Consider the following 14,236-nt stretch of genomic DNA (forward strand, 5'->3'; position numbering starts at 1 on the left):
TGACTACCCCTCATCAACACGTAGAAATTAATTCTCTCCTCCAGAATTTTCTCCAATTGTTTCCCTACCACTGACATGAGACTCATTGGTCTGTAATTTCCTGGATTGGATTGGATTTTGTTTACTGTCACGTGTACCGAGGTACAGTGAAAAGTATTTTTCTGCGAGCAGCTCAACAGATCATTAAGTACATGGGAAGAAAAGGGAATAAAAGAAAATACATAATAGGGCAACACAACATATACAATGTAATTACATAAGCACCGACATCGGATAAAGCATACAGCGTGTAGTGTTAATGAGGTCAGTCCATAAGAGGGTCATTTAGGAGTCTGGTGACAGTGGGGAAGAAGCTGTTTTTGAGTCTGTTCGTGCGTGTTCTCAGACTTCTGTATCTCCTGCCCGATGGAAGAAGTTGGAAGAGTGAGTGAGCCGGGTGGGAGGGATCTTTGATTATGCTGCCCGCTTTCCCCAGGCAGCGGGAGGTGTAGATGGAGTCAATGGATGTGAGGCAGGTTTGTGTGATGGACTGGGCGGTGTTCACGACTCTCTGAAGTTTCTTGCAGTCCTGGGCCGAGCAGTTGCCATACCAGGCTGTGATGCAACCTGATAGGATACTTTCTATGGTGCATCTGTAAAAGTTGGCAAGGGTTAATGTAGACAAGCCGAATTTCTTTAGTTTCCTGAGGAAATATAGGCGCTGTTGTGCTTTCTTGGTGGTAGCGTCGACGTGGGTGGACCAGGACAGATTTTTGGAGATGTGCACCCCTAGGAATTTGAAACTGCTAACCATCTCCACCTCGGCCCCATTGATGCTGACAGGGGTGTGTACAGTACTTTGCTTCCTGAAGTCAATGCCCAGCTCTTTAGTTTTGCTGGCATTGAGGGAGAGATTGTTGTTGCTACACCACTCCACTAGGTTCTCTATCTCCCACCTGTATTCGGACTCGTCGTTATTCGAGATCCGGCCCACCATGGTCGTATCGTCAGCAAACCTGTAGATGGAGTTGGAACCAAGTTTTGCCACGCAGTCGTGTGTGTACAGGGAGTAGAGTAGGGGGCTAAGTACGCAACCTTGCGGGGCGCCGGTGTTGAGGACTATTGTGGAGGAGGTGTTGTTGTTCATTCTTACTGATTGTGGTCTGTTGGTCAGAAAATCGAGGATCCAGTTGCAGAGTGGGGAGCCAAGTCCTAGGTTTTGGAGCTTTGATATGAGCTTGGCTGGGATTATGGTGTTGAAGGCGGAGCTGTAGTCAATAAATAGGAGTCTGATGTAGGAGTCCTTGTTTTCAAGATGCTCTAGGGATGAGTGTAGGGCCAGGGAAATGGCGTCTGATGTGGACCGGTTGCAGCGGTATGCGAATTGCAGTGGATCAAGGCGTTCTGGGAGTATGGAGGTGATGCGCTTCATGACCAACCTCTCGAAGCACTTCATTACGACTGAAGTCAGGGCCACTGGACGGTAGTCATTGAGGCACGTTGCCTGGTTCTTTTTTGGTACCGGTATGATGGTGGTCTTCTTGAAGCAGGTGGGGACCTCGGAGTGGAGTAGGGACAGGTTAAAGATGTCCGTGAATACCTCTGCCAGCTGGTCCGCGCAGGCTCTGAGTGCACGACCAGGGATCCCGTCCGGGCCCATCGCTTTCCGAGGGTTCACTTTCAGGAAGTCCGATCTGACTTCGGAAGCTGTGATGGTGGGTATGGGTGAGTTATGGGCTGCTGGGTCACTCGACGGCAGATTGTTGGTTACCCGCTCGAACCGAGCATAGAATGCATTGAGTTCATCGGGGAGGGGTGCGCTGCTGCCAGAGATACTGCTCGGCTTCGCTTTGTAACCCGTTATGCTGTTTAGTCCTTGCCACAACCGCCGAGAGTCTGTCTGTGACTCTAGCTTGGTTTGATATTCTCTCTTGGCATCTCGGATGGCTTTGCGGAGGTCATACCTGGATTTCTTGTATCGGTCAGGGTCGTCTGTCTTGAACGCCTCAGATCTGTCCTTCAGTAGGGAGTCAATCTCGCGATTGAGCCATGGTTTCCGGTTGGGGAACGCACGTACTGCATTCTTTGGCACGCAGTCGTCCACACATTTGCTGATGAAGTCTGTGACGATGGTGGCATACTCATTTAAATTGGTCGCTGAGTTCTTAAATATGGACCAATCCACTGGATTATCGCTAGCACCCTTTTTAGAGGGATTTTCTTGTGAGGTGAGGTTAAGTAGGTTGGGCCTGTACTCATTGGAGTTTAGAAGAATGAGAGGTGACCTTATTGGGACATATAGGATTATCAAGGGGCTTGACAGGGTAGATACTGAGAGGTTTCCCCTTTTGAGACCAGAGGGAATAATCTCAGCGTAAGGGGTCACCCATTTAAGACAGAGATGAGGAGGAATTTCTTCTCTCAGAGGGTAGTGAATCTGTGGAATTCTTTACTGCAGAGGGCTGTAGAGGCTGGGTCGTTAAGTATGTTTGTTCAAGGCTGAGATGCAGAATTTTAATCAGCAAGGGAATCAAGGGTTATGGGGATAAAATGGGATAATGGAGTTGTGGATTATATCAGATCAGCCATGATCTCATTGAATGGTGGAGCAGACTCGATGGGACGAGTAGCCTACTCTGCTCCTACGTCTTATGGTCCTAAGTAGATGGAGTTGACACACAGACCAGCCATGATCTAATTGAGTAGGAGAGCTGACTTGAGGCAGATTGACAGATTCTTGTGCCGCTGCTCTGAATATGCTTCCATTGATTACCTGACTAGATCTGAACTAAAGTACACAGACGTCATTAAGCAATGGCCAAGATCTCCCAGTCAGCAGCAATTCTGGGCACATTGCTGCTGCTGCCCACAAAAATTTGCTCTTTCCTGACAATATTATGAATTTTCAGCCGTATCTTCCAATTCTGGCTGAAGAAGAAATGGATCAGCGCTGCGTCTCCAGGGTAAGTCCAGTGTGCATAGGAGAGTCAAGAGAATGATAGGACAAGCCTCCTTTTCATGCTAGTAGTTATGGAGTTGGTGGCATAGTGGTACTGTCACTAAACTTGTATCCCAGGAATCCTGGATAATGTGAAGGGGACCCGGGTTCAAATTCCACCGTGGCCAATCCTGAAGTTTATAAACTCAATTAAAATTTGAATTAAAAGTCTATTAATGACTGTAAAACTATTATTGTAATATCCCATCTGGTTCACTAATGTCCTTCGGGAAGGTATCTGGTGTCCTTACCTGGTTTGACTTACATGTGACTCTAAATCTATAGCTATCTACATCTATCTGTGGTGAACTCTTTTTATTTAAAATGCCCTCGCTGGCGAGTTCAGCATCTGTTGCCTATCCCGAATTGACCTTGAACTGAGCGGCTTGCTGAGGCCATTTCAGAGGATGGCTAAGAATGGATGAGTGGGGGCAGCAAGGGTGGTAGTTGGCTGTGTGTATAATTGGGTCTGGTCGGAGGGGGTGGGGGGGGGGGGTTTGCGGGGGGGTGGGGTTCTGTGTGTGTGGTTTGCCAGTCAGGTCTGGTTAAATGGTGAAGGGAGAGGGAGGATTTGAAGGTAGCTGGCTATGGTTGGGAGCTGTAAACAGGTTTGGTTTGTGTCTGGTTTGTGTCTGGTTGGGCAGGTAGCCAGATGGGCAAGGGGTAGTTGGGTTTAGTCGGAGGGGTAGTTGAGAGGTCAAGAGGATAGTCAGGTGGTTGGGGGGGAAGTGGTTTGGTATATAAAATCCGTTGGTTAGGGGGTGTTGGAGGTTGGGGCTATTCTGTTAAGTTATTCTGGCTAACAACTAAATTAGGTATTCAGGTATCGAACTATACATTTCCTGGGTAAATATGCAGGTACAATATGATTTGGTACTGGTAATGTCACTAAAGTAATAATGCAGAAGCACAGGCTAATATCGGGGACATGGGGCGAGATTCTCCGACCCCCCGCTGGGTCGGAGAATCGCCGGGGGCTGGCGTGAATCCCGCCCCCGCGGTTGCCGAATTCTCCACCACCGGATATTCGGCGGGGGCGGGAATCGCGGCGCGCCGGTCGGCGGGCCACCCCCCACGATTCTCCGGCCCGGATGGGCCGAAGTCCCGCCGCTAAAATGCCTGTTCCGCCGGCGTGGATTGAACCACCTACCTTACCGGCGGGACAATGCGGCGCGGGCGGGCTCAGGGGTCCTGGGGGGGGGGGCGCGGGGCGATCTAGCCCCGGGGGGTGCCCCCACGGTTGCCTGGCCCGCGATCGGGGCCCACCGATCCGCGGGCGGGCCTGTGCCGTGGGGGCACTCTTTTCCTTCCGCCTTCGCCACGGTCTCCACCATGGCGGAGGCGGAAGAGACTCCCTCCACTGCGCATGCGCGGGAATGCCGTCAGCGGCCGCTAACGCTCCCGCGCATGCGCCGCCTGGAGATGTCATTTCCACGCCAGCTGGCGGGGCACCAAAGGCCTTTTCCGCCAGCTGGCGGGGCGGAAATTCGTCCGGCGCGGGCCTAGCCCCTTAAGGTCGGGGCTCGGCCCCCAAAGATGCGGAGCATTCCGCACCTTTGGGGCGGCGCGATGCCCGACTGATTTGCGCCGTTTTGGGCGCCAGTTGGCGGACATCGCGCCGTTTCCGGAGAATTTCGCCCATGGATTCAAATCCTAATATAGCAACTGGGGGAGTTTAATTTTTTTTTTAAAAACCTGGACCTTGACACTATCGTGATTATCATAAAACCCGCCTGGTTCAGTAATGCCCTTTAGGGAAGGAAACCTATCATCCTTACTGGGTTTGGTCAAGGAATTTATGGATGGGAAACAAATGTCGGCCCTGCCAAAGATACCCATCTCCAATCAAAGAATAAATTTTAAAAATCTATCCTGAGCTCTGGGTCAAAGGTATTTACTGAGAAATTGGAAATTTAAACTCAATGGGCAATTACTGCCGTTATCAATGCATCTCAGCTTCCGCAGGGTCTTGACGCTCATCTGCTAATGTACGCTCCATCTCTGATAATCCAGCAATTGGAAAATGTTGGCTATTGTCTTCCAACTATCTAGTCTCTCGTGGTGTTGCTCACAGGACACCTGGGTTCTGGGGTACACCATCTGTGATTTTGGTTGCACGCTTGGTCTGTCTCTTTAAAGCCACAATACCTTAATTAATTCCTGAGGGCAATAAAATCTTTACTGCTGTTTGGGATGTGTGTAACTTTGCCATTCCAAAGCAAATTGACAATGTGCACTTTTTCACACATTTACAGAGCAACATGTGACTCCTTTTGTGACAACACTCATTGCCCATCTTTATATCATGTCCAGTGCAAAAAAAGTTAATTTATAAGGACACATTCGTAAACTAGCCACATCCATGTTCATTGTCGTACTCCTGGGCCTTAACCTTCACATTAGCCCTGCTGTGTTGTTTTATGAGTTTTGAGACTCACCGCCATGTTTTGTTCCTGTTCACAATCCAAAGGCCGCCCCTCTGCACAAAAGCCTTTCGATTCTCTCTGCTCCAATTGGCCAGGTATAAGAATCACATGCTTGGTTACCACAGTAACCATTCACAGTTACCATGCGTACATCTTTGTCACGAACGACAATAATGGGGTCAGTTCTGACCAATCAGAAACCTGACTCAATCTAATTCCGGAGCCAATAAAGACAGGCAATAATAGGGTCAGCGGTTTGGTGGTGAAATATAGGTCCTGGAGATGTTAATACACAAGATTCATGGAGTTGGGGTGAAATTTCAACATGGATTGAGAATCAGTTAATGGGAAGGAAGCAGAGAGTAGGGATAAATGAGCCATTTTCTAGTTGAGAGGCTGTGGCGAGTGGAGTGTCGCAAAGATCAGTGCTCGGGTCTTAGCGATTTAAATTCTATATTCAATACTTAGATGATGAGACAGAGCGTTATGTATCCAAGTTTCTTGACGATAAAATGTTAGGAGGACGCAAAGAGAATGTAAAGAGGTATGACTGGCAATCAGTTGGTTGGAGTATTAAAATGTGAAGTGTGAAGTTTAGTCATAAGAACAGAAAAGCAGAATGTTTTTTTAAATGTTTTTATTGGGTTTTCTGCGGCAGAGAAAAAAATATATTTACAAGCAAGTGTTTTCCCTACCATTGTGGCCGTGACTCCCCCCTTTAGGCGGAATACATATTTTACAACCCCCAATATGGCTAAAGCACATATTTACAAGTGGCTAAGTACAGTTTGGTTTGGACCTTAACTTGCCTGTGGACCTGTCCTGTTATAGAATTATCATGGAATTATCATAGAATTTACAGTGCAGAAGGAGGCCATTCGGCCCATCGAGTCTGCACTGGCTCTTGGAAAGAGCACCCTACCCAAGGTTGTTGAAAACTCACCACTATTCTTAGAAGTCCCCCTATACCAAAAAGGGCCGATATTCTAAATGGTGAACAGGGATTCTCACTCCCTGACTCCTATGCAGGCTTCAGTGGGTGCTATTCAGGTCAAACTATGTTTTCAAGTTATCCCCCGGTATAACCCATACTTTCACAGAAGATTTCATCTACTTACCACTTAGTAGCATCGATCCTGGGTCCTGCATTGCTAAGTAAGTAAAGTAGACTTTGGAATAACCACTGTTTCAGGTTAAAACTTTTAAGTTATTTTATTATTATATATATTTTTTTTTTTAAAAGGTGCAATCACTGTCTTTACAGAAAAGTAAAAAGATCTTGCTTCTGGATCCTTCTGGTTGGTTGCAGGGACCTTCAGGCACACCTTGACAATCAATCTTCTTTAAAGTCTGGTCTTCTTTAGATGTATTCGCTGGTTAGCTCGGTTGCTATGTCCCATCTTTCCCAAGTACTGAGCTGTGAGAGCTGGCTCTGCTAGCTGTCTCTGAGCTGACTCTGAGCTGACTCTGCCTCCTCTTTAAATTCTGGTCTTCCTTAGATGTATTATCTGTTTTAGCTTGGCTGCTTTGCTCTGTTCCTTTCCCATGACCGAGCTAACTGTCAGCTGACTCTGCTTGCTTCTCTTGTTCCTTCTCTGCTTCTCTCCCTCTCTGCTTCTCTGCCCCTTTCTCATGGGTTATATATTTTTCTAACAGTTATTAAGTTTTTATGATTTTATTGTAAAGTAACTTTTATTTCACTTGGATTATAAAAGGTACCTTTAATCTAAATTTTTCTAAAACGACTAAGTATTCATTTTGACATGACCTCAGCTCATAGATCTCTGATTACATTGTTTCCTGTTCAAAATGCTTTGATTTCAATAGGGGTGTGGATTTTGATTCCTGTCATTTCTATAGATTTATTATCGAATTGTGTCCCCAGCTCATAATTTTGACTTTGATTTGGGTCTAATTTGTGTTCTCATAGACAGGCTGTCTCCAGTTTTCTTTAATTTACCTGGTGTTAGCAGACTTTCACCCCTATATATTTCCCCCCTAGTCATTCTTTTCTATCTGCTGATTTTACTTCAATGAAGGTGTGAATCATTGCTTTTAGCGTAATGCTAAAAATCCACTTGGTTATAACTTGAAAGGTTTACATTTATCACCTAACTCAACTGAAACCCTCATCCATGCTTCTCCAGATGCTTACTAAGATGGTTAATTTCAATGAAGGTGTGAGCCATTGTTTTTAGCTTCATACAAAAGTCCTGTTTGTTTGCTAAGCCTGTTTTGAAGAAGGAATCTGCATTTTATAATCCTGCTCTTTGCAACTGCTGTTAACCCTTCGTGGGATCTTTCCCTGTATCCTCTCATGTTTCTCTCAGACCAGATATTGCCAGACTTTCATGTTTCAAATGACACATCTTTCCATATTATCAATTACAGTCCCCTGCGGCTTTGTCCCTTGTCACTTGTGTTCTCGGAGCATGCCTTTGCTCCCCTTCCTCCCTCCCATACCCCCTTCCCTCTCCACTCCCCTTTCCTTTTTCTCGCTGTCCCATGGCTCGTCCGTGTCTCCACCTCTTCACCCCAATGTCCCCCCCCCCCTTCTCTACTGGTTGCTGACTATGAACAGATCTTGGAACAAGTTGGTAAATGGCTTCCACATCCTGTATAAGCCCTCTTCCAACCCGCACATGGAAAATTTTATTTCCTCCAGCCTGAGAAATTCCACTAGATCGGATCGCCAGTCAAGAAGGATTCTCCAGCAGGCGATCAGGGGGCAAAAGCTAGGGTGTAGGGTGTCGCCCGTGAATAGCTCTGGCTCATCTGATACCCTGAGGTCCACCACTTTTGGGCATGTGTCCACCCTCACTTCCACAACTGTGGTAATGACCTCAAAGAAGGTTGTCCAGTATCAGATAAGTCTGGGGCATAACCAGAATATGTGGGTGTGGTTGGCTGGGCCTCCCTGGCACCGTTCGCATTTGTCCTCCACCCCTGGGAAGAAGCCACTCATTCTGGCTCTCATCGGGTATGCTCTGTGCACCACCTTTAGTTGAGTTAAGCTCAATCCTGCGCATGTGGAGGTGGAGTTCGCCCTGTGCAGTGTTTCGATCCAGAGTCCCCCCTCTATCTCTGTGCCTAGTTCCTCCTCACATTTTTGTCTTTGTCTCGTCCAGGAGCATACCTCCTCCAACAACCGCCCATACTGGTCCCCACAGTTTCCCTTCCTGAGGTTGCCCGCGTGCGGCAATTCCTCTACTAACGAGTATCCTGATATCTGGGGGTACGTCGTTGTTTCCTTGCGGAGGAGGTTTTTGACCTGAATGTATGTCAGTTTGTTTCCTTTTGGTAATTGGAACCTCTCTTTGTGTTCCCTCAGGGTCGCAGCTCTATTGTCCTTGTACATTTCCCAAACCGTCAGAGGATCTTGGTCCTGTCTCCACCTTTTGAAGGTGGCTTCCATTATTGCAGGAGTAAACCTATGGTTGTTTCAGATGGGGGCCATGGTGGGCATTTCGGTTAGGCCAAAGGGTTGCCTTATTTGGAACCATATCCAGAGCATGGCTACTACCACTGGGCACTTGGAATCTGAGAAGGCTCCGAACCCCTTCAGGAGTTTCATCATCCCTTCCATACTGGCCTGGGGGGTTGAGATGTAGAGCAGCAGGTCATCCGAATAGAGTGAAACTCTATGTTCTCTGTCCCCCCTTTGCCAGAGAGGCAAAGGATACCTCTCCACCCCTTTGCCGCTCTGAGGGCATTTGCCAGTGGCTCGATTGCCAGAGCAGATATCAGCGGGATAGTGGTGTGGTGAAATGTATTCACCAGGAGATGTGGTGCCTATGTAACCTTTAACCTTTAAGGATTGAGCTGGAACCCCGGTGGGCTCTGCCTCCGGCTCCGCCCCCCCCCCCCCCCCCGGGACGGTATATAGTCCTGCGTCCAGTGGGTGGCGCTCATTTGTACAGACGTCACTGGCAGGCTAGTTCTTTGTGTAATAAAGCCTTTGGTCACTTGTTCATATGGTCTCGCTGTGAATTGATGGTATATCAATTTATTACACAAACAACGTCACTATGGACGCCGCTTTCAAGCCAGAAAAACTCGACTTAGACGCCCGTGCCCCAGAAGCCAAGGGGATCTTCTCTCACTGGCTCCGCTGCTTTGAGGCCTACCTCAGCTCCTCCGAAGTGCCTATCCCCGAAGCTCGCAGGCTGCACCTCCTCCATGCCCGGGTGAGCCATCGAATTTCAGTTTTGATCGAAAAGGCGGCCACGTACGAGGCAGCGGTCGGAATTCTGAAGAAGCGCTTCATGAAGTCTGTAAACGAGGTTTTCACGTGGCATCTGCTCACTACCCGCCGGCAGCACGCAGGAGAGTTTCTGGACGAATATCTGGAAAACCTGACCCTACTCGCCAGAAACTGTAATTATCAAGACGTGACGGCTGAGGAGCACATGAAGCTGCAGATCCGGGACACCTATGTGGCTGGGGTCCACTCTAATTATGTCAGGCAGCGATTTCTGGAAAACGGGCCTACCGACCTGCAGGACACGGTAAAACTAGCCACCTCGTTAGAGGTGGCCTACCAGAGCCTCAGCGTGTTCCCCGCAGACCCAGCGAGCCCCACGTGGGCCCCACCAACGGGGATGTCGCCTGACCTGGCCATGCCACAGGCCTGTGCCGCACGGCTGCCCGCCCAGACCGGGGGCCCGTCGTGCTACCTCTGCAGACAGGGCCAACGGCAGCGTTGCTCAGCCCGGTCCGTGACATGCAGCGACTGCGGAAAAAAGGGTCACTTCGCCAGAGTCTGTCCGGCCAGATCGAAAGCCCAGAAGCTGAAAGCTCCTCAGGCCCGACCCATGGACTCACAGGCCCGCAGACCCCGTAATGCGGCTGCGTGCCTGCCGGAAATGCCCCCTTCAGACTCGTCATCAGCCACGTGTGACTCGTGGGGGCTGCCATTTTATGACCCAGATTCCTCTGAGTACACTGATTACCCGCAGCTCGGCGCCGTCACCCTCGAGCAGTCACGGCCGAAGCACCTGAGGAGTTCCATGATGGTCGTCCGGGTCATCGGGCACGAGACCCCCTGTCTCTTCAACTCCGGGAGCATGGAGAGCTTTGTACACCCCGAAACGGCAATGCGCTGCTCCCTGCGCATCTACCCCGCATATCAAATGATCTCCCTCACCTCCGGATCACATTCGGTCCGGATCCGGGGGTACTGTTGCTCTTTTTAGCCTTAGTTTATTAGCTCTAATTCTGTCACCTTTGCTCACGAGTCGCCAGGTATCTTTCTGATACCGCCACGTGGTTCAAGCTCGAGTTATGATTAATAAGTCAGCACACTGCTTAGTAAGATTGAAATCAACAGTCATTTTATTATATACAACAATTAATGCTTACACAATAATCCTACTATCTATATAGAAATCTATCACTACTGGCCAATACTTAACTTTAGGAAGGGCCCACCAGGTCAGGGAAATGAATGGCTTATCGAATCGGATCTGGCCCGCGGGATTCAAAAAGGCTGATACGGGTCAATGGCTAGGAGTCTTTATCGGGTAGCGATCGCTGGAGTCAGACGTACTGTTTCTGGTCGATGTTCTTGCGAAGGCTGCGAGCAGGTGAAGAAGGGAGAGAGAGATCTGAACTTGGCCCCTCACTTTATAGGGCCCAGGGGCTTCCCGCCTCTCGGGGCGGCCCTTGACCCTGAGTCCCAAGTGATTGGACTTGTTCCCAATCACTGGGTTCGATATGCTCCAATAATGGGGCGATTCCTCGATCGGGGTGTGGTCGTTCACCTGTCTTTGTTTCGGCCACTGCAGGCGCCGACAGGTCTGGCCCGGTATTCAATTGCTAATATGTTGCAATTGTTCCCGGGGATAGCCGATTAAACTGCAGATGTCTGGGTTGATGTGCTGCTAATAGTCTTGAGTATCGAACTGGGACGATTTCCCCAGAGCCGCATACGCTATTCTGTCTGCAGCTGTCCGTTTGTGTCCTGTTGGCTGCTTTTCCCATCAGCCTTTTCGGTTAGCCATTTTAAATCGGGTTTTGGCCAAATTAATAGGGAATCAGCCATTTTAGGTGGCTACAGTTCCTCCTTGTGATCCTAACGCGATGCGTGAAGGATCACATAAATGTTGTCCTTTCCGTTCCCTGACCGGGGGAGGGGTGGGGGGGAGCACCTCCTACATGGCCACTACTCTGACCCTAGCTATGCACAAAAATTTACCTAAACAATTCTTGAGGGCGCTATGTCAGGCAGGGGCATGTATCTACAAAATAAAAATTGGAACCTCTAATGTTACCTAAATACACTCATCAAGCATTGCATCATCCTATCTCTCTAAAACATACAACAACAATCATAACATTCCATATATTCTTTCCTGGCTTGGCAGTCAAGCTCAGGATCATACATTTTTTTTTTCCCATGAAAGTTTGTACATCTTTTTATTTACAGGAAAACACAAGTGCTTGTTCTTTATTTTTGTATTATAGGTCGCGGGGGTCTGGGGTCTGGTCATACCCGAACATAGGGGATTGGATCCGATATACCGGGGTTCGAGTGCGGTACGCTCTCCTTCTCCACTTGCGGAGGCGCATGGTCTGTACTGCACAGCAGAGTATGGCCAACGCTAATAGTGCTTCGATAACGTACGACAGAGAGTACCAAGTTATGAACTTGGCACACCAGGATAATGCAGCGTGGCTGGTGACTGGGCCCTCGGTACTGCGGGGCAGTGAAACATTAACGGCAGGGGGGTTTGGAGTAATGGGGTCCGCGTTCCCGCGCAACCAAATGTCCAGTGTAAAAATCTTGATCACGATGAAAGAAGTCCTCATGGCTGTTCTCTTTCTTTTTCTTTCTTTGTGTTCTCTGTTTTCTCCGGTCCTGGAGCTTCTGGAGTTCTGTAAAACAAGCATAGTATCTGTAACTACCTTGGTATAATATCCGGTATGTTAGTGTGTCTGTCCTTTATAATTGGTCACTATATGTGACTCCCTCATTTTTTTTTCAAAACAAATGTTAGGACACGGCACACTTCCCAATGGTGGACCAGTGCTAAGTTTATCATCCAAATGTTCCTGGATGTAAATAGCATTTGGCAGCAACCCAAAGGTTGCCGAAATAAATAAAACTGTTTTTGAAAGGAAAAGGTCGAATGAGGTGCGTATGGACCGCGACGGGTAAGATTTGGATGGAGTCCCCGGGTAGGACGGCTACCAATACCGTATGTCCCCTACCCGAGCGTTTTTGACCAACGGGGGGGGGGTCCCCAGGCAGGGCGGGTCTCACGCCATTTCTCCACTGCCTGAGCAACCGACAAGAACGGGCAAAAATGTAGTCATCATGGTGGGGTTGCTGCTGTGATTCTCCCGTCAAATCAGAAGAGCAGTTACGATCGGGAGTCTGATAACCGAACAAGTATCAGCTGAAAAGCTAGTTCCTCTGAACAAGCGTCTGGCCGCAGTGGGTCTCTGAGGCAAGTCCTCAAAGGTTTCGGCAGAACGGGCGTGTGAGAAAAATTCTCCTGTCGGACGAACAACACTTAAACAAACATACAAACAACTTAAAACATCCTGCAGGTTCCATCAGGAAGGGCAACACTTTTCACCAAGTGTTTCCTTTAAATCATCATGTGGACACCTCAGTTCTCTGTTGCGAACAGGGTCGCAAAGGGGTTGGCGGATTGGGGGTCTGACTCGGGGTCGTCCCCTTCTACCGGGTGCCAAATTCTGGAGTGAATTAAAGTTGAGAGGGCTGCGTGGTATGAGTTGGGGTTGCTCTCGTCGTTGCGGACGAGTCTGGAGGAGTTGTCGCGGTGCCAATGGCGTTCGTCAAGTTGAGTGGGGATAAAGTCGGGGTCGTCCGTGTGGTTCGGTGGTCGGTGGTGTGGTTTGTTTAAGAAAGTGATGAGGAAGTGGTCCCTGGAGTCGAACTCGGAGTCGCTGGGTGTGGGACCCGGATAGTAGGGAGGCGTGCTGTGGCTGTCGTCAGAGTCACAGCCGCTGTCTCTGCTGCTGCAGTCTGTGGGCGTTCCGGGGTGGAGTGTAAAGTTTGTGGGTGGAGTCGGGGGAGAGTCCGTGTCTGGGCTGGACGTGGAGGGGGTTGGTGTGGTCACGTTGGCTGTGGGCGGGGTTTGGTCTGCTGCGTCAAGCATGACGTGGTGGGCGTGGTTTGACTGTGCTCCATAAGCCTTTAGCTGGTTTATGTAAAACAAGCATAGTATCTGTAACTACCTTGGTATAATATCCAGTATGTTAGTGTGTCTGTCCTGCGGGGCCAATTATTCCCTTATAATTGGTCACTATATGTGACTCCCTCATTTTTTTTTCAAAACAAATGTTAGGACACGGCACACTTCCCAATGGTGTGTGTCATGTGTGGCAGTCTTACCATTTTGGTATTTGATTTTATATACCGATGGGCTTACTTTATCCGTAATGGAGTACGGACCTGAGTATTTCGGAGACAGAAATGTGCTGGGGTTATACACAGACAACATCACTTGTTGTCCTATATTATACTCCGTTGCATGTACTGCCTTATCAAAACAGGCCTTGCTCTGTTTTCTTTTAGTACCCAGTTTAACAGCGGCTGCTAACTGAGCCGTTTTTACATTTATAAGTAATTGTTCAACGGCCGTGAGTGCAACGGGTGAGTGCCGTAACTTCAGGGCTGGTCAGGTCTAAAGTACTCTGTCCCTCTCATGGGGCGTCCGGTCATGAGGGTGTCATCATAGAATTTACAGTGCAGAAGGAGGCCATTCGGCCCATCGAGTCTGCACCGGCTCTTGGAAAGAGCACCCTACCCAAGGTCAACACCTCCACCCTATCCCCATAACCCAGTAACCCCACCCAACAC

At 48.8% G+C, this 14,236-nt stretch overlaps 1 protein-coding gene across 1 annotated transcript in view; it reads right to left on the reverse strand.

The window, feature by feature from the left end:
* The window catches only part of LOC140429985 (ufm1-specific protease 2-like), a 107,142-nt gene extending 101,692 nt beyond the window's left edge, over window positions 1-5,450 (reverse strand). The window contains exon 1 of the mRNA XM_072517561.1: window positions 5,416-5,450. Coding sequence (XP_072373662.1) covers window positions 5,416-5,421 — 6 coding nt within the window. The 5' untranslated portion in view covers window positions 5,422-5,450. The remainder of the gene's footprint in view (window positions 1-5,415) is intronic.
* Between the last annotated feature and the right edge of the window lie 8,786 nt (window positions 5,451-14,236).

The sequence above is a fragment of the Scyliorhinus torazame genome, chromosome 9 (genome assembly GCF_047496885.1).
Source record: "Scyliorhinus torazame isolate Kashiwa2021f chromosome 9, sScyTor2.1, whole genome shotgun sequence".
Lineage (NCBI taxonomy): Eukaryota > Metazoa > Chordata > Chondrichthyes > Carcharhiniformes > Scyliorhinidae > Scyliorhinus > Scyliorhinus torazame.